At 40.2% G+C, this 24,079-nt stretch overlaps 1 protein-coding gene across 1 annotated transcript; it reads right to left on the reverse strand.

The window, feature by feature from the left end:
• Positions 1-352: 352 nt before the first annotated feature.
• On the reverse strand, positions 353-23,764 carry SLC44A3 (solute carrier family 44, member 3; the record flags this gene model as incomplete). Its single annotated transcript, XM_010179178.1, has 10 exons — positions 23,622-23,764; positions 22,989-23,029; positions 21,430-21,523; positions 19,317-19,486; positions 18,651-18,740; positions 17,862-17,986; positions 16,107-16,293; positions 8,361-8,526; positions 2,279-2,435; positions 353-436 (listed from the first exon to the last, which is right to left on the reverse strand). Coding segments are annotated over exons 1-10 (1,257 nt in total), but the record flags the coding sequence as incomplete, so codon positions are not given.
• Positions 23,765-24,079: the final 315 nt, after the last annotated feature.

Below are 24,079 nucleotides of genomic sequence, written 5' to 3' on the forward strand. Positions count from 1 at the left end.
CCACCCAGATCCTCTGTATTTCAGTAGCCTGTCTGGCACAACTCAACAAGATGTTAAATCTTCTTACCTTCAGAAACAGCAAGCGTCCCTCTGAAAGGGCCATGTCAAGACATATTAACAAGTTTTCTAAGATCCTGCACCTTTCACATTCGTTGATTCCCTGCTTCTTTGCAACAAGTCTCATCTACACTTGAAGACTTGTTTGCTTGTTTAGTTTAGGTGAGCAGCAGCTAACTTTGGCTTGCATGCACTGGATGTTGCTTTACTCATGCCAAATGGAGCTAGCGTACACGGACGGTTTCTAGACCAGGTATGCAGATGGTGGAGTGACAGAGAGATGATAAGAGTGTACCTGGTTGAAGTATTTTAAACAACTTTCCTGGCACCAAAACCAGCAGAAACAGCACTTGAACAGGCACTTTGCACATGCATTCTCCTGCAATAAAATGAAACGTTTGGTTACTGGACACAGAACTAGACTCAACCAAAACTGCCAGCTTAGAGAAGTTGCTCTGCAGGTGACTGACTCTTCTAATGAAGCATTCACTTAGGCAGCACATATTTTCTTTTGGATTACAGGAATTGGTTTTAATTCAGACCTTTCAGTACTAATGACCGATGAGCTGAGCATATTTTTTTTCTTCCTGTGGATGGAAGATTCTTCTCTGGGAAAAGAAAATAAGTGCTGCAAGCAGCTTTGTGAGCTAACAGCTGCTTGGAGAACACAACAGTCTGCGAGTCAGTAACCCTTAGAGTACTTTGCGGTCATCAGGGAGTACACTGACAGACTTTTAACTTTTTAAATCAAAAAACATTCACACTTCTGAAGTGACTGGTAGCCTAATGAACACAAACAAAAGAATGGGCAGAACGACGTACATGCACATGTGTGTGTACTGACTCAGAGAATATATTCATTTTTCAGGGCAGGAAAAAACAACACGTATTAGAGCAGACCGTTCAAAGACTACTGATCTACGTTAATCTAATACTAAAAACAGAGCAGAAAAGCTCAGCATTTGTTCCAACCCTCCCACTCCCATCACATCAGGAGCTCAGAACTGTTCATCATATAAAAAGTTTACCCATCAAGACAAGAAGACATCTTGGTAGTCCTGGTAGCCTTCCCAATTTAACCGGCTGGTTTTCTCAGCAAAAGGAAATTCACTTCGGTGAGTCTTTCTAACCCTTTTCCAGAGGTCAGAATGTTTGTGTTTTGTTTTGGAAAGCAGAGATCTCCCAGTCACTATATGAAAACCTCAGGTCTCCACAACTACCACTGTTAGTGCAGAAACCATGAACCTCCCAACTTTCTTCCAAAGAAGTCCTTGAAATTATTCCAAGAATAATTCCTTTAAAATGGCAACTGCACATGCAAACTCCTGACAGCATAGAAATACCTTAATCTTGCTGTGTGTTGCTGGAGAGATGATTTTACTAAAACAGTATTACTTTCTGTTTATTAAAAACGTAGAGCAAGGGACCTCAACAGCAGTCTCCTCTCTAATTCTGCTTGAAGACTGCTGTGTAGAAAACAGCTGTGATTTTACCTCCAAGCTCACCACACACACCCTATAGGTACCAGGGATGGTCGTGTGAACACCCTGTCGTGACTATACATAGGATGCTTCAAGTCCAAGGCAAACTCTAGAGGAAAAGACCTCCATTTAAAACCTTTGCCCACATCTCCCTCTAAAATCAGAGCTGTGCAGTCATGGCAGCCCTCTCCCCTTGCAAAAGTGCCAGAGCTAACGGCAATGGCACATTTCTAGGAGAAAAGAGATGTGGAGATGCACGACAGAAAGAAAAAAGGCAAGAAACAACCAAAACAGTCCAGCTCTATTTTGTATGTATCTTAAAAGATGTGGTTTGGATCCCACACAAACCTCTGGAATAGTTCTTTTTACATACAGTTTTTCTATAAACTTGCATTACAAGGCAGATGAAATCTTTTCTGTAAGGTATTTCATATGCAACAATAATGTTCTTACTTACCTTTGCTTTTTGGAAATTTGTGATGCAAAAATTTTCAGGAGAGCATTCTGCCAAAAGTTTCCTTTATCTTTCATAAAAATCTTTTTATACAAACACCAAATAAAGGTGGTTTTAATGTTAGTGTTTTCTGCTTTAAAAAAAAAAGCTTTCTGAATGAAGAAAATGGGTAAAATTCACATCATATCATCCATTTCCAAGCTAGAAATAAAGTCTTGTCTTTATTTTTTCCTGAGCCTCGCCTTTTAACTACTATTTTTATAAAGTTACAGACGTATATACGTACCTTTTGTTTTAGGATGTTATAAAGGTACAAGAGAACAATCCTTGGTATTCTCAGTACTGTAATTAGAAACGAGCCTTTTACAGCAGTTCCTAGATGATAGCAAAAAAGAACTGATACGGAAGACAGGATTGGGTGAGGTGGTGGGCTATTTTTATTTCTAGAAAGAAAAACAAACAATTTGAAAACGTTTCAGAAACTTATTTAAGAAGATGCACATCGTATCTCTTCACTATTTGGAAATTTTAAGCTGCTATCTCCTTTCCCACTTGAACTACTCCAGTTTTCCTACTGACTTCATCTAACATTCACCTTAGTCCAAAGGAAAGCAGACAAGTTTATAACTTTTACTGGATTAGTTCGGTTCAAAAGCAGTGAGTGTTTTCACATATGCAGTAATGGAAAAATATCTAGAAAAGACCTACAGTGGAAAACAGCAGAAGTGAACAACATCTGAGAATACTTCCTTGAACACCTCTCTCCAGCCTCTGTCACTCCTCTTATTCTTCGCAATCCTTTATTCGACTGTGGTTTCTGCATGATTTTAGTCTGAAGGAATGAATCCGCTACTTCTGCTTTAGTGGTAAGATTAAAACCAGAAAAAATATCACAAGCTCTCACATGTAAAGTTGAGAACCACTATCTACAGTTACTGTTGCAATACGGTCAAATTTTGTTATAAATTTTGTTCAGATAATTAACACCTTTTTTTTTCTTCTCACTGAGCAGGATTTGTTCTAAAGCGGAATACACATAAAAGGAATCTCATGCTATATTATATATATATTATACTCTAGTCTAAAAACCTCCTAATTCTGCTGTACAGTAACCTGTGTTGTTTTAGAGAAATGATGTGTTTCCCAAAAGTGAAAAGCAAAGACAAAAACTTGGCCTAAATACAAGTTCTATTTTCTTGGTTCCTTTCTAAAGGTCAGTTTAATGTCAGTGGCTGACAGAGAGTAGTATGACACAGCTCTCCAGGGTTTAGATGAAAACCAGGAAATGAACTTAAAGCCACTCCCCCATCCCTCTATATGCTGCTAAAAAAAATCAATTAGATTAACACTATAAATACCTTTAAAATGCTTCAGAGGATTAAAAAAACCCACTGATCAATACTCATAGATAACCCTTCTATAAAGCAACTCTGAAGCATTTGACCCAACCCTGAAAAATCACTTAGACAACAGAACCAGCAGCAGTTTGACTAAGTAGTTAATAAAGATCAGACCTCACACCACAAATAAGATGTCCTGCTTTCATAAATGACTCTTTCAAAACCTCTGTTATCTCAAAAAAAATAGTAGTTTGCACTGGTTAGGGCTAAAAAACTCTATAAATACATGTTTTTATTATAAACTTAGTTCAGCAAGGATTTAAATCATACGCGCTATGTCAAGGTAGGTATCGCTGTTCCACGGGAATCCTAAAGGTACCACTGTGGTTAATTCAAAACACTAAATACTGTGCAGCCGAGACGCATTTAAATATGTGAATATACCACATTATTTTAAATAGGAAATTCCAGCAAAGCAGTTGCTGCATTTATTATTTTTGGTCTTACAACTAGGGGAATGGCTTGGAGGACAGTGGAATTTTATCCTGAATAAGGCAGGGGTTTTTTCTTTTGGAGCCATCAGTTTTCTGTGTTAGAAACACAAATATCACAATATAGATGAGTTATTCTATCCATATATTACCACTGTTTTATTCTTCCTTGGCCACTACCTTACATGTGATAGTCTCAGTCAGATCTCAGAATAGAAAAGATTAAGTTTCTGCAAGTTAAATGTTAACCACCGCTGAGAAAAACAGAAAGGACAAAGTTTGCTCTTGTGTTAATAATTCACTTGCTACTGCAGAGAAAAATGAAGGGTTTTGGTATTTTTAACAGGACTGATTAATGAGCAGGAATAAGTTCAGTTTAGATAAATTTCTGTATATTCAGATGCTTTCCCACACCTTCTTTTCCTTGCAAAGGAATTCTCACAAGAACAGGGTCTGACAACGTTTCTCGCTTTGCTTCCAAACAGATTAGAAAAAGAACAAAGATTTTCCTTGTAATTCTGGCTCAGGGTAGGAAACATCGGAAAATGGCTAAACACACCAACGGCTGATGCCTGCGACTTTAAACAAGCCCAAGACTGGGCTCAGTCACCCACCCACCCACACCAGTTCCCCTTAAGGATGAAGTTTCACCCAGCTTTGTACATTATACGCCTGCAATCCTGAAGTGATTTCAGCACAAGCAGCCAGCCACACGTATAAGGATTTGTGGGCAGGTCATACTGTGCACCCAACTCTGCGCATGTCGATGCCACTGTGTGCACACAAGGTACCAGGGGAAAACAGGAATCTGCCTGCTAGAACTGGTTACAAGGCTGAGTAGGGCCACAGCTTACTTGTCCTCTTTGGTATTCCTATTTTATGTCACCACAGGATTGTTTGATTTACAGAGAACATTACTATTCCAAAATCCTGTGAACTTGTACTCAGTACCACATCATCTTTTAATAATTTCCTTTCTTCGGTGCTGCCAATTGCCTTTATTTTCTTGTGAGCCCCGTGACACTCGGTATCTTTCTTAACACTGAGTTCCTTGAATGATCACACATGCATCTTAGCTTTCATTTTAAAACCACTTCTTTGTGTGAAGAAAAAAATGTAAACTTGACACACCCAAAAGACGTAGACATTTGAAATGCAAAAAAACCCCTAACTTCTTTAGAAACCTGTCCTTCTTTTGAGACCTGTGTTTATAGTTTTCTTCAATCCTGCCTCACCTGTTTCAAAGACTGCCTAAAACGAGATTTGGTGCAAAATACTTTAGAAGTGTTAAGGAATGAATCATATATTTCTCAAGTAAATATGAATCTCAGTTTTTAAACAAATACAATAAATTATAAGACTTGTAATAGAAGAGACACCATCAGACTCACAGAGAACACAGATTGTGCTTCCAACCGCCCTTTTCTTCACCTGCTCTCAAAGCCACAAAGGACAGGTCTGACTACACATGTGCTGATGGGTCTTTTACATGGATTAGGTCAAAGGATGCTCATAAATATTACAGATGTATTTGAAAAGGGAAGAGGAATCCTTTAAAAATTTGGTCCTAGTTCATGTCTCAATGACTTTGGTGCAAACCCATACACCTGGATTTTTCACTTACTGGGAGATGCATGTACTTCACCTCTCACTGAATCTATTGGAAGCTGTGGTGTTGAACACCCTAAGAGTCAGCTGGAAATCCCCAATCCTGCAAATGCTTATCCAATTCCTTAATTTCAATCCTGTGTGGTGACATACATGTATTGCAGCTACTGAGTAAGTCACACGTGGACAGGACGGTGATGTCTGTGACATGGGCCAAGTGACCATACCGCCTTCCTTTAATCCCAGAGAGGGGAAAAGCCACATCTCACTGAACAGGTAAATACGCACATAACACCTAAGCACACTAAGATGAAAATAAACCTTCATGTAAAACAGCAGTAGCAACAAAGAAGGTTTTTTAAAAGACTGAGCTGTTTTCAGAAGTCCTAAAAAGTAATCATTAAGCAAAAAAAGTTGTATTTATTTTATTAAATTAATAACATCTTTCACATTTCCTCAAATAAAAGGCAGCAAAATCCACTTTCAGTGGTGGTACTACAGGTCAAACAAATGTCACTTGTAAAGCCAATCCAGCTAGAATGACCCCCTGCCCTTCCCATTTGCAACTCCGCTGTGGCTGTTGGCCATGCAGCGCATCGCTGTGTGTGCTGGGAAGGAGATTTCCGCACGGAAAGGCCGTGTCATTTCCTCGGAGCACTTACAAGCCATGAAGAAAGCCTCTCTGTGAGGTATCATAAACAAACTCTTGTGACATGCCTTCATATGCTGCCCCAGGGAATAAATTAAAAACATACAGCAGACAAGCTCAGAATTGCTGGAACAGCTTGAGATAACCCTTGTCCTTGATGGTGCGACTGCTTTTGCAGCCAACCATCCCCTCCCCATTCCTGCCCTGCTCCCCATCTCTGCAGATCTGCACTGACAGCCTAAAGGCCAGGAAGAGCAATCACTACCACTGAAAAACTGCATTTCCCCTTCCAAGCACAACTTTCTCTACAGAGTACATGTCACCCGGCAAGCAAGAAGAGGGTTTGACAGTAGACACACAAAATTATTTCAATACAGTTGGGTGGAGGAACCTTCCGTGCTCTGTGGCCAGTTCCTGCAGCAGTAAAATATAGCTGGAAAGCGGAAGACCCTAACAGAGCAGTAAACGTCACCACAGTGGTTTCTACAGGTGCTTCCCTGCGCTGTGTGAAGAAGATATGGACAGTAGCTTTGCCTTGGGGATTTAGCTGGTGTACCGTACCAAAAGTCAATGAAACTGCTTTTCTTTCCCGTGCTTCCTCAAGCAAGCCAATTTAAATGAACCCTTAGTGGACTCAGCATTCAGCTGCTAAAGCTGAATTAATTGCTACAGCTTGAGGAACATAAATTTGCTTGGAAGAAAAGAGCAGCCCATAACCCACATAACCACAGCCACGCTGGTTAACTGTGTTTAGAGCTTCAATAGGAAAAAGGGAATGACACAAGAAACGTGAGTTTCTCCCTTTTCAGGTCCTATCATGGCATGTAAAATAGTAGTGTGAGACTGTGCCACACTATAGACATCAACCTTTTAAAAAGCAGCATTTTACGGTTTGTCTGGTCTTTTATGAGCATCAGTTCAGTGCCACGGCTGTTGGCAGCACAGAGAATCTGAGCAGATATAGGCTCCTAATACACATGTTAAACACTGCCCTGCCTTGGCTTTTTGGATGGGATGACAAAACGTCACTTAAAATGATGGCAGGCACTGGCTGTTACCAGCTCTTCCAGCTTTGCTGCTTTGGCTGGAGCAGAGCCACAGCAGGAAGTCCTTACAGAGTCACTCCTGCAGCAGGGCCTGTGCTGCTGTGTCTGCTGGGCAGCGAGGAACAGACCATTTGGAAACCTTTCAGCAACTGAAACCTCCAGGGATACCTTCTACAGCCCAGCCACAAAAACCTGCTATGTAGGTTTTGGAGAAGCCCAAAGTCCTTTTCCCCTTCCTGATGGTTCTGGACGGCTGTGGCCAGTGCTCCTGGGTCTGCAAACCCTCTCCTGCCAGGCTCCCTGACTGACACTCACATCACCTTTCTCAAGGACTAACTTTCCAACAGATTGAGGTTATCACCATATTCCTCTAATATAAAATTAAGAAATGCCTTAAAATGCCAGAGATTTTCACAGATCAGAAAATCTCATCACTGAGCGCAGAGGAAGAGAGCAATGAGGGTGAGAGAGCTCATAAAATACTTATAAGGAAAAAATGTTTTCAGGATACTCTTTTCATTACCAAAAACTCAACAATGTGTTCTGAGACTTAAATCTTTCCCTGCAATGACAGAATAGCACTGTTCCAGTGCATGAAACCAATTTAATTTCGTTTTACAATACTGCAAGCCTAAAAAACAGTTTAAAACAGGAAAAGTAGATATTTTTCCTCATTTCCTCCACATTTACATTTCAGGGTAGTACAGAGTTCAATAAAGTTTGTTTACACATCTCTAAATTCTTAGCAGTGCTGTTAAAGCATTTACAGTTAATTGAAAAATATCTGCATGGGATGAAAAAAAACAGAACAAATGGAAATCCAGAGCAGGGATGAACACTTAGGAAGAGGTCAAACTGCCTATGAATACATGAAATTACTGAGGAGCTCTATATTGCTTCTCCATTTGGAGTTAATGCAGACTCCTGGGAAAGGGTCAAATGCAGCCTGTGCCTTCTGAATGGCAATTTCAGCAGGGTCAACTGAGCTCTCTTGGCTTCTACCAAGGCTCAGTTTGACTCCGTAACTCCAGTGGAAGGGGTGAGTCACATTAATACCGTACACACTGTCAAATCTTACTCACAATATTGCAACAAGCAACATTATTTGCTATTTAATTTGATTCCAAGACATTGACATAAACTGCAGTCTATTTAAGATTATTTTACCTAGAAAAAGATTGGAAGTAAATGGTAGGAAATCCTCAAAACTTTACAGGGGCAATTCTGCACTCACCTGTTGAAGTAACAAGTAACCACTGCCCCAGCAATCGTCATTTGCTGACAGGCAAGAATGAATTCACTAGTCCAGATAAGGCCAAGGAAGTGATACCATGCCATGTAGTAAATTCCAGACAGAGCTCTGTATTCTACTTGTCCTCCTGAAGTAGTCTGTGCAGTACCTGGAGTTGGGATTACACCACTGCGTTATTAGCAAATGCCAGACAAGAAGGGGAAAAAAAAGCCCACATAAGTGCTTCTGTGCCTTTTTTCTCAATTTTTCTTCATTATAAAAACATACATTCAGGTCAAATCTAATTCTATCAATTCTAACAAAGTCAGAGAGCCAAAATTGAGTAATTCAAACAGGATTTTGAGAAACAAAATATTACAAAAAGCAAAAGCTCAGGTTTAAAGTGAGACTGAGATACAGCTGCCAATGAAGTCAAGGGGACACCTGCAAATTAGTAAAGATTCCTGACAAAACATTATTTGAGATTTGAGTAATCAAATGTTTCAGAAGTAAACAAAATCTTCATTTTCTTTATACAAATGTGAAATAAACTCATAGTCAGTTATTAAATGCTTTAGATTTTTCCTGTAAGAAGCAAAAGAGAAAGACTGCAGAAAAATATTAAGGATGCGTAACATACCATTGCAACAAAACAAAACTATTAATTAATATTACTAATTAGAACCATGGCAGCTGCTTTCCTAGTTTACTTTGCAATCTTTGTGCAAAATACGGGCAGATAAAGGTGGTCTTTCCAAATAAAAAGAAAGAAAGAAAGAAATGCAGACATGTATGGTGGCATAAGCTCCAATGTTCCTACTGCATTCAGGAACACTGACAAAATCACTTATTCAAGCTAAAAAAAAAATATGCCTCCACTTCCATTAAGAACGCAGAATTTATTCCATATTCAGTACATGGCTTTTCACAAAAGGTGGGAGTAACTCGGAGAACTTAGCAACCTCGATGACCTTAAACGTCTTTTCCAACCTAAATGATTCCGTATTCTGCTATTCTACGTTCTCCCACAGGACAGCACACACCTTCAAGTTCAAACCTACCACAGATACAAAGCTATGAGATGGTTCATCTAATATCTACCCTGTTTTTCCATAATCACAGAATTCATACTCAAGAGTAGCTAAAAGTAGAAGCAATAAAGATTTGTTTTCGGCAATACCATCAAGTTTAGGCAAGCATGAAATGTTATCAATTTTAGCTAGACAGGCAAGCTCTTTGTGCTGTATGGTTGGTCATTCACAGAAATACTGCTGCTTCCATTATATTCAAATGTATTTGAAGCTTGTGAAATGCAAGATACGATGGTGGGAAAAAGTTACTACTCAGATCTCCTTTTACAAACTCTCAGACTTTTCTCCTCATGCCCTGGCCTTTCTGGTTTTAAGTTTGGATGCAAAAGTGCTTTTCTTTTTTTTTCTTCTTCTTCTTTTTTTTTAAGATAATTTTTGAGGACAGATTCACTTATTTTGGTACACTAAAATAAGCTATGCACTATACCACTCCTTTTTGTTCTGACTTAAAGGGAGTTTTCATCTCCTTTCCTTTTTTCAGAGACTGCCATGTTCCTGCAGCACACAGCTAGCCAAATATGCTCATTAACCATAGCCTACAGCCCCTACTGAGGGAACTTCTGCACACGGCAGGTCAATGAGATACAAGAAGGTCTCTTGCCTCTCCATTTTTATGCAAAGACATTATGCCATTTGGTAGCAGAATTAAGCACATTTTCACCATACAATGCACCTGAACATTTCTTTTCCAAAAAAAGGCTTTGCTGTAGTTTTGCCATGAAGACTGACAGATGTATGTATGGTAAAATAATTTTGTTTGCTTTTCACCAGCCTACTGAAATAACCACCTGCAGTAACAGCAGTAATGGTTTTGTCTTTCCTGGCCAACCTTACACACGTGCATGTGTGCTGTGCTGTGCTCTGCTGCATAGAAACTGGGCACATACACCTGCAAGTCCTCCATTGATCACTTTGCAGTCCACGTACAGTAAACTGCTTTTGTTACTTCACAAAAATCCATTTACCAATGTAAACGTCTGTGTCCGACTCAGTCCCTGTCTTCTGGGTCTACCGTGCATGCACAATTTTATCAACAGAACTACATGCAATGCTATTTTTCATACGTCAGTCTTAGCGGCACAGATAAACTTTAAAGCTATGTTGAGAAAAATATATCCATTTTCCTCATCACTCCACTGTGATCTATCTGCTCGCACAGGGTAAACTTTCTCAACAAGGTCTTGCAATAAGATTGAATTTGTCAACGGAATATTTTTCTCCAACTGCATAACGCCAAATCTTTCTGGTGTACTAAACACTCTTAGTGATAACATTAAGAAGTCAGTAAAGAACTGAAGTCCCTACAGCTAAATCACCAAATCTGGAAACCTCTGAGCAGTACAGATGGTGATCTGCTGCAAACATTTCAAAGAAATGTTGTTAATAATGCAGACAGGCACAAGCGTTTGCAGCAGAATTCAGTTTCTCCATCTGAGCCATTTGCACTGTGCCGTCGTGTCAGTCAGCAGAGCAACGCAACGACACAGAAGTCAGCGTGCACATGCAGCATCATTAGCTGCATTTTGGTACTTTCAGAGTTACACCAAAGACTCTTACTCGGCAACTGCTGCTGCAAGGTTTTGCTGACGCCTGGAGCAGTAGGCTGCTGCAAGGGACAAAAATTCCTGGGATGTCTGGTTCAGCTATTTCCTTATCAGAAACAAAGAACCACTGACCAGAAAACACTGACAGCCTGTTTATCAGTTCCTGTTAACGTGGAAATATGATGTGCCCTTCCCACTGCTAAGTGAGGAAAGGTTCTGGCATCATACACTGAATCTCCATGCTTCCTGCAACAGAATTTACTGTGTTAATTTTATTTATCTTTTTTCCATGTAGTGGTATTTACAGCTAAGCTAGCTGACTGTAATTGGAATGTCAAGGACCCTGCAGGAAATACGTTTTCACTGCTGGTTTTGCTACTGCACAGCTTTATGCGGTGGTTTTATTGCTCAGTTGCCTGTAGGATGCACCTTCACTACATGAAAATCTCACACCTCACATCTTCTCATCCTACATTAGATGCATAGGATTTACGCTATGTGGACTTCACAGCCTCCGCATGCTTTGCTGTGCCACATGGCCACTTCAGTTCTGCACTGAAATGCCATACAAATTAGCAAACAAGAAGGCTCAACAACCCTAAGACATACCAGCTTTTCCAAAGCATAGCTGAATTCCATTCCTAGCCAGCTAATGGTTCTAACTGGTGCCACTGTTTGCGCTGTCTCAAGCCTTGTGCAATCTGGCATTTCTCCTATTTTTCTAGGTCTGGAATTCACTCAGTCTCTGCTGCTTTTACAGATTCTGAATTACCAAGGGACTTAAGCAGGTGCCTACCTTAAAATGCATAAGTAGTCCCACTGATTTTAATAGGATTATCCATGTGTTTCAAGTTAGTCATGTGCATAAGTACCTTTCCAAGTGCAGACTACAGTTTTCTATAGCTCCCAAGAAGTTTATCTTTTCTCACAGTAGCACTAACTTTTGGAGGGGATGTAAATAAGGTGTCTGTGGGGTCACATAATGATCAGGTGCATCACAGCTGAAGCGAGGATCAAGTGCTCCAGAGCTGTAAGATGTGGGGATGCTATAAAAGTTTCATAGCTAGTGAAGATTCAAGGAAAATGTTAAGAACAGGTGCAGCACAGCAGCAAGCCAATTTCCCTTGCCCATCCCTCTGTATTAGACAAAATACTAGTGTCTTTGTAAACATCTCTCTTTTCTTCAGCTTTCTCAGTATATTTGCATTTAAAATATAGTCTGCATTGCTCCAGAAAATACATTTGTGAGAATAAAAAGCTGAAGTGTCAAAACCAAGAAAACCACCACCTGTATTTTACAAACTGAATCCTGGATAGGCAACTGTTTGTCAATGGAGAAAACAAATTGCGAAGAGGGCGTATCTTGGGAGATCTTCAGAGAAGCACTCTCAGCTGTTGCAAAAAGTCTCCAGAACTCAAAAAGCAAAATAAATGTCTTCCATTTACAGGGCAATTGTAGGAAACTAGTAGAAAATACCAAGCTGTTCTGCCAATGCATTATTAATCATACAGAACTGTATTTAATTATTCTTTTAGAGGATGTGCAAGTGCTAGTCATCCTAGAACTGCAAAACAGCTCCCAATGAGCTGCCTTACTGTGAGCTGCTTTAACAGGCAGCATTGCCTGTTCCTGCTCCGGCAGGGGGATTGGACTAGATGATCTTTTGAGGTCCCTTCCAATCCCTAACGTTCTGTGATTCTGTGATTGCAGAGGACTCATATTTGGGTTGAAAATCTGAAATAAAATCTAAAGGAATATTGCCTATACCAAATCCAGCCTACTGTTCGTCTGTCCAAGTTTTGAACTACAAAACAAATCTGAGATAGAGCATGGGACTGGAAATCCAAACAACTATCACACCTCTTGCTAACACCAACCTCTTGTATCACCTTAACAAAGCTCCTCGGCCTGAGAGCTGGAGAAAACAATCCTGCACTACCTCCCCAGATCACCAAAACGCTAAAAATGCCTTTATTGTCTTTGAACTCCTCAAGAGTTACTCTGTAATCAGAGCAGCTGTAAACAACCGAGCGGGTTCAGAACAAACCCTCTCACACTACTTCATCGGCACCTAGCGGGCACTGATGCTGCTGCACCTCATTTACAGAGACACCTCAGCCCCTGGACTTCACTAATAACTCCGTTTGGGTACCAACAGCCACCAGCTAACACCGACAGCTTAACAAAAGAAATAATTACAAATACGAAAGGTGAAATTAATAGAACGGAGTAAATCGAATTATCAAATAATCAAATACACAGAGTGACATTGTTCTATCTGCATTCATGGTTAGGCTGTAACTTAGAATTGGTCTGGATTATTTATCAAAAGCACATTCTCTTCCAAATATTAACATGCTAACTGTTAACAGAAAAATCTCACAAGAATTGACATCTACACTAAAAATATCCTGGCAGAAGATCTCAGTCAAAATACGTGTTTCACTGGATTCCTCATATAACCAATACATTGACGGTTAAGTGTCTGTAAACGACCGTCCCTTTTCATGCTGAATCTGCAAAAAGTCCATTCTTTCAAAACTGAGACCATCCTAGAAACTTTAACATCGCTCTACTGTGCAGTAAAACTATGCCACCTTCTGTACTGTACTGTTTGTATCACTCACTGGAAACATCAGCATTCTTATTATGCAAGCGAGAGGGCAAAAAATAAAATACCACCCTTGAGCCAGGAGACACGTGCTGCCCTATGAACCTAACAGCACGTCATAAACTGTTGGAATCCTACTCTCCAAGCAGGCAGAAAAAAAAATGTTGAATGGAAATGTCTAGCAGGAAACAGCGAATAAAACCAATGGAGGAAAATGGCACAACATGCAAAAAGCCTAAAAAAACCGCTCAAAGGCAGTTTTCACTGGGTTTTATTTCCCTGTGAATATATGTGGAATTTGGTTTTGGATACAACGTGCAAGTCACTACTTTCCTGCAGTCTGTAGAAGCATTCAGGAAGTACCTGACAAGTTCCCCATCCTGCACTTATCATCAAGCTGTTTCTGTCACACGAGCTAAAATATTTCTACTCTTCTAATGCTTGCAGCATTTACAAAAGCTTTTGAATACAACAGACTCAGCTGGCGCTTTCTAAACTTACATTTAACAAGGGCAAGCTTTACATCTTTATGTGTACATATTACGAGTACCAGCGAATATTCCTGTGGGTAACGGGCCAGCTCAGCTTAACATCACAGATGTAGTATTTCCTCTAATAGTTCTTGTTAATGATATATTCAGTAAATGTGTGTATTAACATTCACTTCACTTAGCTGCTACTATATTTGCTATAAATTTACTTAAATTGCATCTGATCCAAGCAGGTGCATGAAATGAACAACTGCTTGATAGGTCAGGAGGCACTCCTTAATTCTACAAAGGACTGGCCTGAACCAGTGATAAGGTACCCCACAGTTTTAAAATTACTCCTGTCTGGCTGATTTGTGCCTAAATGGGATGAGTATTTTGCAGAAAAGCTAACAGGCACACAAAGCTGTGTCTGGCACTTAATGCTGTCTCTGTAAGGGGAAAATCCAACTCAGAGGAGCGTGGAGAAGGAATATCCATGGCACCTAAAGCAAAGTGAATCTGCTTTACTATTTAGTCAGCCAGGAACAACTCACCAAAAGACAGCAGGTCAATTTGGCCTTGCTAGGTCTGACCCTTTTGCAGTAGAAGCAGGTTATCAGCCAGACAAGCGCCTCAAACAGCCATTTCTGTCAGACATGAACTACTGAGGGAAAGGCAGCAAAAACAGAGGCACCCATGCAAACCTGCATGAATCTCTGATGAAAGTTGGAGAGAAACAGATCCTAATCGAGCCTAAGCAATGGGTGAGTGATTCGCAATGCCAGCATGGACTCACACAGATGGACCCTCATGTTAAAAGTGAAGTGGATTTTGTAGAGAGCCAGAATTAACAGGGTGAAACTGAGAAGGAAGCTGCTGTGATGGAAGAAGAGTGAAGTACCTGACCCGTGGAGGTGAGGAATACAGCCAGTTTTGGCAAATGGGCTCAGCCACAGAAAGGCTGGAGGCTTTTCTGGCCTAGTGGGGATCTGTAAGCATGTATGGAGGAGTTACTGCAGCCACTGTCTCAAGGGGTGGTGGAAACACAAGATAAAATGGTAACACACAAACATTTGAAGAGCTGTGCTGTGTTTGGTTTTCCACACCGAAACCACTGCTAAAATTCAGAAAACGGAAAACCCATCAATAAATATGGGAATGACAAACAACTGCCTCAGTCTGCATCAATTCTGCATCAGCTCCAACACAAAGGAAAACAACTGACTTGTAGCAGTGGCCCTAGAAATTTAACATGGAAAAAACCCACCAAAAAAATCCCAAACAAATCCCAAATCGTAATGCTTCCTACGTACAAAGGCTGATGTCTGCATGAGGAGTTATCTCCAAAGCTACACAGAGATTAACTTCCCTGCTCTGGGTGATGCTGCACAGAAGAGCAACGTCCCCCTCCCTTGGATGGCATGATGCTAGGCCAAGGGACAGCATCCAAACTACCCTGGCTCACTCAGTGACACCACTTCCACACTCAAAATCTGGTTTTGCAGGTCTTTCATAGTGATTGATGACTTCCACAGAGCACCTCTCCTACAACTGCAAGAACCTCTGGATTAACCCAAACACTGTTGTACCAGTCTAAATAATGACAGCAGTTATCACTGAACTACTGCCCAGCCTCCATGACAATTACACATTGTTTATAGTCAGAGGAGATTAACATTCTCATTGCAAAACAGCTGCACTGAAAGCTGTCTCCTCCCTCCTGTTACTTTCTTCATTTAAATACATCAAACACATACTGTATCTACTCCAATCTAATCCTAAATTAAATACTTGAGAAAGAACAAAACTAAAGCCCACATATAGGAGCAAAAACCTCTCTTCTGTAGTGCTATGACTCACAGAAATATGGCAATGCTGAAGACTCCAGCAAGGCGGGGGAAGGAAAGAGTAACACAGCTGTGGAACAACGCTAGCCCACATTTTGTACACTGACACAGGAGGTCCCATATTTAAGAACTAGATTTAGGAAAAAGATAGCATTCATCCAAAACCATGGAAAGCATAGACTTACCTGCAGTTCCTAAGTTAAGTAGTACGGCAACCCAAAACACCCAGAACACAATGAGAATCAGAAAGGTCCAGAGTGGCTGGAACAGGAGGAAAGGAATTCTGCCAGTGATTTTGCCAACAATTCGGAAGAGTTGTACAGTGAACGGAAGCCTCTTTCTTAGTACAAATATAAGGGAAAGCAGAACAACCTGTTACAGGAAATAAAAAGACAAGTTGTTGGTTTTCTTTTTCCTTAAGAGAAGTATCAGAGCCGTCAAATGTGGCGCAAGGGGGTACAGACTTCACAAAGACGTGACAGCAAGGCATTTTATGCAAACATACTGCACAGCGGAAAAGCTTTCTGAGACACTGCCTATACTCCCAAAGAGCCTGTGGATTACAATCTCATTTTCTGAAATCATTACTACTGTTTCCTTAAAACAAAATAGGATTCATAAAACTGTAATTGACTCAATGGAAACAGTCTGCATTGCTTAACAGCAAACACAATGTACACTACACATTCATGTATCCTGTATGTCTTGAACATTTAAACTTTCTTCCTACTCAGGTTGGCTTGCCACTGTTAACAATGTTAGGAGGACCAGTCCTTTTCTGCAGAAAGGACAGCAGCATAACCAAACTAATTTGAGAGCTGTGTATAAATACAAGCAAAGCAGAGATAAAATGAGGCCTCATTTAAATATTTTTCCCCCCAAAGTAAAAAACCAAAACAACCCAGGTCAAAACCTCCATGATATCTTCAGTTCTTTGTACATGACAAGGAACTATGCCAAGCAATTAAAAGAGAGATTAGAATCCATAAAACATTAAATGCAACCAGCATCAGTTGCTGCACCAGTTTTCTAGTCTGCTCTAGAAAGAAGCTACCAGCTCTAAAGAGAAGAGCAAGCTGCAGCAGTGGATATTCCCACAGTTCTGCAAATGATGGTCAGTTGTACTGGTACACACATGCATAATAAAGACCCTTTTCTTACCCCTTTAGTGTCAACAGAAGTAAAAAGGTCATAACGTACAGAGGATATGAAAAAGAAATCTGATCTGTGACATTTATATCTGTCACTGCAAACTGTCAGACTGTTCATATCTGGTGAACTCCAGTCTATGGATCCTACTCTGCTTCAAGAAAACAGAAGAACAACCATTTTGACAAATGTCTTGTGAAGTACAAATTGTCTTGTACACTCATATTGAGCAATGGCTTCTTTAACATCGCAACATCAGAGTGAAAAAATGTACTTAAAAGTTGCAAGCCACACTCAAGACTTTCTGCTGGAAAACAAGGCCAATGAGAGAAAAGCAGAATTCAACCCTGTAACTCGAGGCCTAGACACTGCTGCCTGTGCTCCACTACCCCTTTCATTGTCTACAAGAGCTGCCACCCCTTTCTCCTACTGACAGGGTAGGCTGAATCCACAGATCTCACATTTGTATTGAGCCAGTGCTGCTCTGCTCACTCAGCTCGATTCTCCAGTTCGCTGATGCAGAGAGGAATGGGGATTGAACACAGTTCTTGCATTCCTACACCACCAATGCTAACACTGTACAGGGCTGAACTGTGGCAGAGCTCTGTGCTGACAAACAAATTTCACGATGAAGGTATAAAAAATTTAAATGAGTGTAAGAAGATCTCAAAATTTATTCTCGTTTTCAAATTTGAAAGGAATGAGGAGTTATTTTTAACATTGCAGAACCACTGGAGTTCAAGTTTTCAAGCTACAGCCTTTGCCACTGCTTAGGATGAAATGCTACTTACGGTAACTATCGTTGAGAAGATAGCATATCCAAGTAGAAATTTTACATTTTCCTTTTCTGTTTCCAACTCAGTGCTGGGATCGTTCCTGTAGTCATAATAGAGCCACCAGAGAACACCTGAGACGACTGAGCAAACAAGAGCAGCATGAAGGCGGGCAGCACTCCCCAGGCTGCAGCACGGTGCTGCTGGCAGCCTGCTGTCTGCCTGGCCTCCTCCTCCCTCTCTCGCCCTTCTGCCTAACCCGAGCTCAGCTCAGGAATGCTGCTGTGTAGCAGAGAGGAACAGCATCAACGATCGCAGAGAAAATTCACATAACGGTCTGTTAGTCTGAGGTAAAACTGCAACAGAACATTTGGTTTTCTTCCAGTTATTCTAAAGCTCAGGCATGTAATTTCACTGAGGAGATACAAAGCTAACTTTTATGGAATGACAAGCTTTAGCTGGACACATTCCTATAGCTCTTTCTAAACCAGGCAATGCAAAACTAAGCTTTCTTTGAAACAGTAGTATTTTAATAACTGCGTTCATCTGCCAAAAGAAATGTTGTTTCCAGGCATCCATAAAAGCATAAAAAACATCATCATCCCAACACTCAGCAGCTGGAACGGCACAGCCAGACCTTGGCACTCAAAGGCAGGCAGGGCTCAGCCTGGAAATGGCTGTGGTAAGGTTAAGGTTACTGAGGGTGGCCATGGAGGAAAAGGGCAGCTGTTTGTTCAGCTGCCTCTCCTTCAGTTCAGTGAGATGATCCATTTAACTAAGCATGGGCTAAAAGGTGAAAATACTTACACAACAACCCGAATATAACCAGTGCAATCAAAGTATGGACCAGAAGCGTCCGAATGAATCTGAAGGCTAAAACCAGTATGAAAGAGAAGGCTGAAAAATACACAAAATAAGTTTATTATGAGTACTACGACCCATTTAACTTAACTCTTATTTACTTTAAAGATAAATTTAAGGTTCTTGCAGAATCTGGGCTTTTGTTTTTAAACAATGGTCTCCAACACAAGAGCATTTAGTAAAGCTGGCAACTTTTTTAACATTTAAAACACAGTTACCCGTAACTTACTAGTAATGAACTTATAACTGAAGTACTTCGCCTTGGGAATTATTAGCTTTTTGATAATATTATGTGTAAGATTTAAGTTAGAATGTTTGTGCTGATGTCATTTTTCTTCCTCAACAATTTCTTACAGTCCACTGAAATGAGGAAATGGGGCATATGATCATATTAAGGAACACAGAACCCGATATTTCATAGAGCTGTATTTTATCAGTGTATTAAATGCCTCCTGATAAAATACAATCGCTTGCTCTTAAAAAAAAATAAATCTGTGCCCAGAAACTATGAAAAAAGATCACTTTTAAATAAAAAATATAAAGTTAATAGAAACATTTGGAAGCTCATATTTTAATTCAATATCATCATTCACCTTTTATTTATAACCTTACCTAGTGCAAGGACGCTCAGTCCTATCACAGTATCTCTTCCTGCCAATATTCCACTCAGAATTCGGTGAAAAACATCCATTTCATTAACCATACTTATTAAGACAGATGCATATTTGGAATAGCATTCAGGATTTTGTGGAACACATCGATTAAATAATGGAAAAGACTTACTGGAAGGTTAAAAACAAAGATGGTAAAAAATATTAATTACTGGTCAAATAATTTCAAATCCACAGAGATCCATCCCACCATTCTCTTCCAAGCCCTCTGCAGTACACTACCAGCATCCTCAGCACAGTTTTGCAGCCACAGCCACATTCTGATCTGTGACCTGGCACAGACCTTGCACATGGAGTCTGACACAACACGGCACTGGCTGTGGGAGTGCTCTGTTACAACTGCCAGTTCTATGTTTCACCTGCAAAACAAACTCCTAGCAGCATCACGTCTGTATCACTGTACCAGAACATCCATTCACAGCCAACCTTGGAGAAGAAATGAACTACTATCTCAGTCACCATCACCATGTAGCTCCTATTCCCAGTCTAGTCTGGCTTCACCTACTTTGCTCACATGCGTTGATGTAAAACCTAAACTCATGCTGACACAGCTGTAAGCTACGTTGTTGTAGATAATTCTAGACCACAAACACTTTGCAGTGTTTTTATGGTATTTAAGTATTCTAAAAGCCACATCAAAACAATATTTGTAAGGTACAATTAACACCACCAAATATCTGCATATGAAATTATTTGGTGCTCCCAGCCAAGTTCCTTGAGTATATTTACTGTCCCACTTTGGCAATGCTACACTACAACAAATTGATACTCGTACCTAAAAAGGAGAGGTTTGTTCATCAACAGTTAATAACTTCTCCGAACAGCTTTGCTTCTACTATGAAATGTTATTGTGCAAGATTAATGACTTTGGTGAATTCCTTGCCAAATGGAAAAAAGCCTAAAGAGTTGAAGAAATAAGTAAAACATGCCATAATTTTTCATCAGTTTACATGCTCTCCTTTGACCCACTGTATATAATGTTTTTATGCGACTCCTGCTCTCTTCCATTTGCTTTTTTCCTCTTATCTTATTCAGAGCAGATGACTTAGCTCTGCAAAGATGCAGATTCCAACTCTTTGCTGTATTTTGTATTTCTGATGTCCAATGCCAGGACAAGGGGCAATGGTCCCAAGCTGGAGCACAGGAGGTTCAAGCTGAAGATGAGGACAAACTTTGTCAGTGTGAGGGTGGCAGAGCATGGCCCAGGCTGCCAGGAGAGGTTGTGGAGTCTCCTTGTGTGGAGACACCCAAAGCCCTGGCCGTGTTCCTGTGTGACTGCTCAACTCTTTGTATTTTGTATTTCTGATGTCAAATGATAGGACCAAGGGGCAATGATCCCAAGCTGGAGCACAGGAGGTTCAAGCTGAAGATGAGGACAAAGTTTGTCAGTGTGAGGGTTATGGAGCATGGCCCAGGCTGCCCAGAGAGGTTGTGGAGTCTCCTTGTGTGGAGACACCCAAAGCCCTGGCCGTGTTCCTGTGTGACTGCTCTGGTGATCCTGCTCTGGCAGGGGTTGCACTGGGGGAGCTTTCCAGGGCCCTTCCAACTCCTGACATTCTGTGATTTTCATGACACTGAAATTTAAAATAATGGGTTTAAGGATTCTGACTCAAAAATGTCAAATGTTAAAGACAGTGCTGTCCACACATCTGTGCTTCAGGCCAGATGGCTGTGAAATAATTCTGATAGAAATTTCTAGGTTCTGGATAGTAAGCGAAGCCCAAGCTCCTCTTCCTCAGCATCAAGGGAGAGAGCAGAAGTCCATGCAGACATCACTCCTCGTATGGAGTCTTTTCCCCTGATTCAGAGAGGAAAAGTCTCTAAAGGGCAGAGGAATGGAGGAAATACAGTCCTAGTTCATGCTGTGGCACAGGATACTGCCATGTTCACAGGCACACAGGAGAACTCACAAGGACACACGTACAAAAATATATCAACAAAGCAACACCATTCTGACTGTAAAGCATCAGGTCAAATACAAAATGTGAGGAAGTGACAATCCCTAAGACGCTGTTTGCACTCAAGGGTGTTGTAAAGTACCCAGTAATTCTTACCTTGGTGGAACAGGCAGTGTGGGACACAGCCCAGCTGCCTTTGGATTTAGTGTGTAACTGGAAATGTTCAGGTTGTAAACACAAAGACAAGAACCTAAGAAGGAATAAAAAAAAGAAAAGGTAGCTTAATATTAGTTAAAGTTTTCGAGAAAAACACATTATCAATTAAGCTTTGTTTACACTTCTGCTTTGATCCCTCAGCAGGCCGTGTTCACCTCTGATACTCCAGTGGGAATGATGTAAATAACAAATTAGTTAATTGGGTACATCTAAAGCAATCTCTGCGGAATCTGTTGTCATCCAGACTTAACTATAATTACCATTTACTGATCTTCCTGGAAGGCAGGCACACTATTTGTTCCACAGTGCAATACTTCAACTCCAAACTCTTACTCATTAAGATAAGAGAACAGAAAAACCTAAAATGATGGAAGCTGCAGTAGGACTAGGCCTCCCATGATTTAGAGCAGAATATGTATCTATCCAGAAATGTAACATTATTTTCTGGGCTCTAGACTAACAACTACCAGGTACTCTGCAAATAACGCTCTGCTTCATTATATCAAGAAAGGCTGGATACATTCAAGCCATTCAAAATGCAATACTGCCCTCTCCCTTGAGATAAACATGCAAACAGTTTTAGGATGTAGACAGAATTTCATACAATTATATTCAGTTACATTGAAAAGACACATAATATCACAGGTGTTTACAGCTTTCTGTACACACCAAATGATGGCAAAATACCCCAAAATGAAATTAAAACAAATGTTATCGATTTAAATAGCAATCCTTGCCAGAATAAATGACAAAACAAAAAAGAATGGAATTCTGACCTCAAATAAATTCATATAGTCTGCAGTTTACGCATACCCTGTGGCTAAGAGTTAGGCTGCAGGTTATTTTATTTACATGTTGAACACAAATGAACTGGAGCTGTCTCTTCTGCACAATAGCTACCTCTGACTTCATATCCACCCTGAACACCAGAATAAAATAAAAACACATACAGGTGGAATAGCAAACCTTGGGATTTGATGTCTAAGGGATACAAATACTTCTGTATCTCTGGAATTAATAACTCCACCACAGTGTCAGTTTAATTTAAAACCAGCAGTTGGACAAGTTCCTCCAATAGCATATGAGCTCTGTTCACCTACTGGCACCCCCACCAAACTGCACTAGGTCATTCTCAGCAGCCAGTTTTCTGCTGGATAATCTCAGCGTTGTGCGGGAATTAATCAACAACTTTTGAATTTGCATAAGAGAGCTATAACATTTCTATAAACTACAGCTTTGAAATAAAGCAGAAACAAGACATTTTCTCTTCTGTTGCCATGGCCTGCTCAGGAAATTAATGGTAAAAAATTACTCCCTAGCGTAGCAAACATAATAACAACAAAGTGAACGCCGCTCAACTGTTCTACAGATACAGTAAGATATTCACATTCCCTGTTGCACACCATTATTCCTTGCAAAACTCTGGAGATCTTCCAAAGAGTTGAGTTGCTCTTGTGGACAACTAGACACGCACAAGGAAACTGAACTGATTTTGAGGCTCTGCACTTCCAGGCTGCATGAATTCAGAAAGAAAACATACCTAGAAAGAGAAAAAGATCCTGTTTTCAAAACATAAGATTTCTGGGGTTTATAGGTTTAAATTCTGAGCCTTCTTTGCACCTTTTTAAAACACTACAAAGCAAATGAAATTCTTTTTCCTCATATAATGGAAAAAGTAGAGTTTGAAGTCAGAAGTCAAGAAGCAATGTGAGAACATGTTACATTTTTTACACATAATTTTTTGTCATTAAATGGGCTCAGAAGCTGACAAGGTGGGTGCTTGTACAAGGACTAGTTCATGGGAGTCAACAGAATGACTGCAAACTTCAACATCTAACTTCTTTAAGTACAAAGATGTGCCATACACAATGACTCCTGGTATGGCCAAAGTCCTATTTAAGATCTTATTTAAGAAGAAGCCAGCACAAAGCAAACTGATGTGGCACTTTTTCAAATTCTATCTTAACTTTTTTGTTTCAGTCACCATTTTGCACCATTCTCATACCTTCTTTTTGGCCTTTGAATATAGGCACGTATATATACACATATGTATATGACTGACAACTAGAAGATGCGTATCTCATTAAGTTCTCAAACATTTGATTTATTTAGACATTATCTGATGTACTTACTTTTTATTTGTCATGTCCTGTCCAGAAAGGGGAGCCCCTTTTACAGGACTGTTCTTCCTACCACATATGTTTCCGAAGCTGTCATATCCAAGCACAAGTCTTTCTGCAGCACCAGCCATCACAGCATAGCCAGTTACAAACATCTGTTAAAATATCTTTAATGTGAAATCGTGCTACAATAGGTTTTCCTTCCCATTCAATAAACACTCATTTTAACCTATGCATTTTTGTCCTGTGGATGCAAACAGTTAAGTCTAAAATTCACCGCTCTGCACAAGGCTGGAGCAAGTCATATGGACAAGTTAAGACCCATGGCCTCCTTAGAGCTTTTCGTATTGCTGAAAGTATGTAAATTGAGAAGGATATCATCAGTGAAAAAAAGACAGGGGTCCTGATTAAAATAGCAGGAAAGCTGTAGTAAGGTGCAAACACTGCCTCTGTCGACGTTCATGTGTGCC

This window comes from Mesitornis unicolor, unplaced genomic scaffold (assembly GCF_000695765.1).
Source record: "Mesitornis unicolor isolate BGI_N332 unplaced genomic scaffold, ASM69576v1 scaffold20762, whole genome shotgun sequence".
Classification (NCBI taxonomy): domain Eukaryota; kingdom Metazoa; phylum Chordata; class Aves; order Mesitornithiformes; family Mesitornithidae; genus Mesitornis; species Mesitornis unicolor.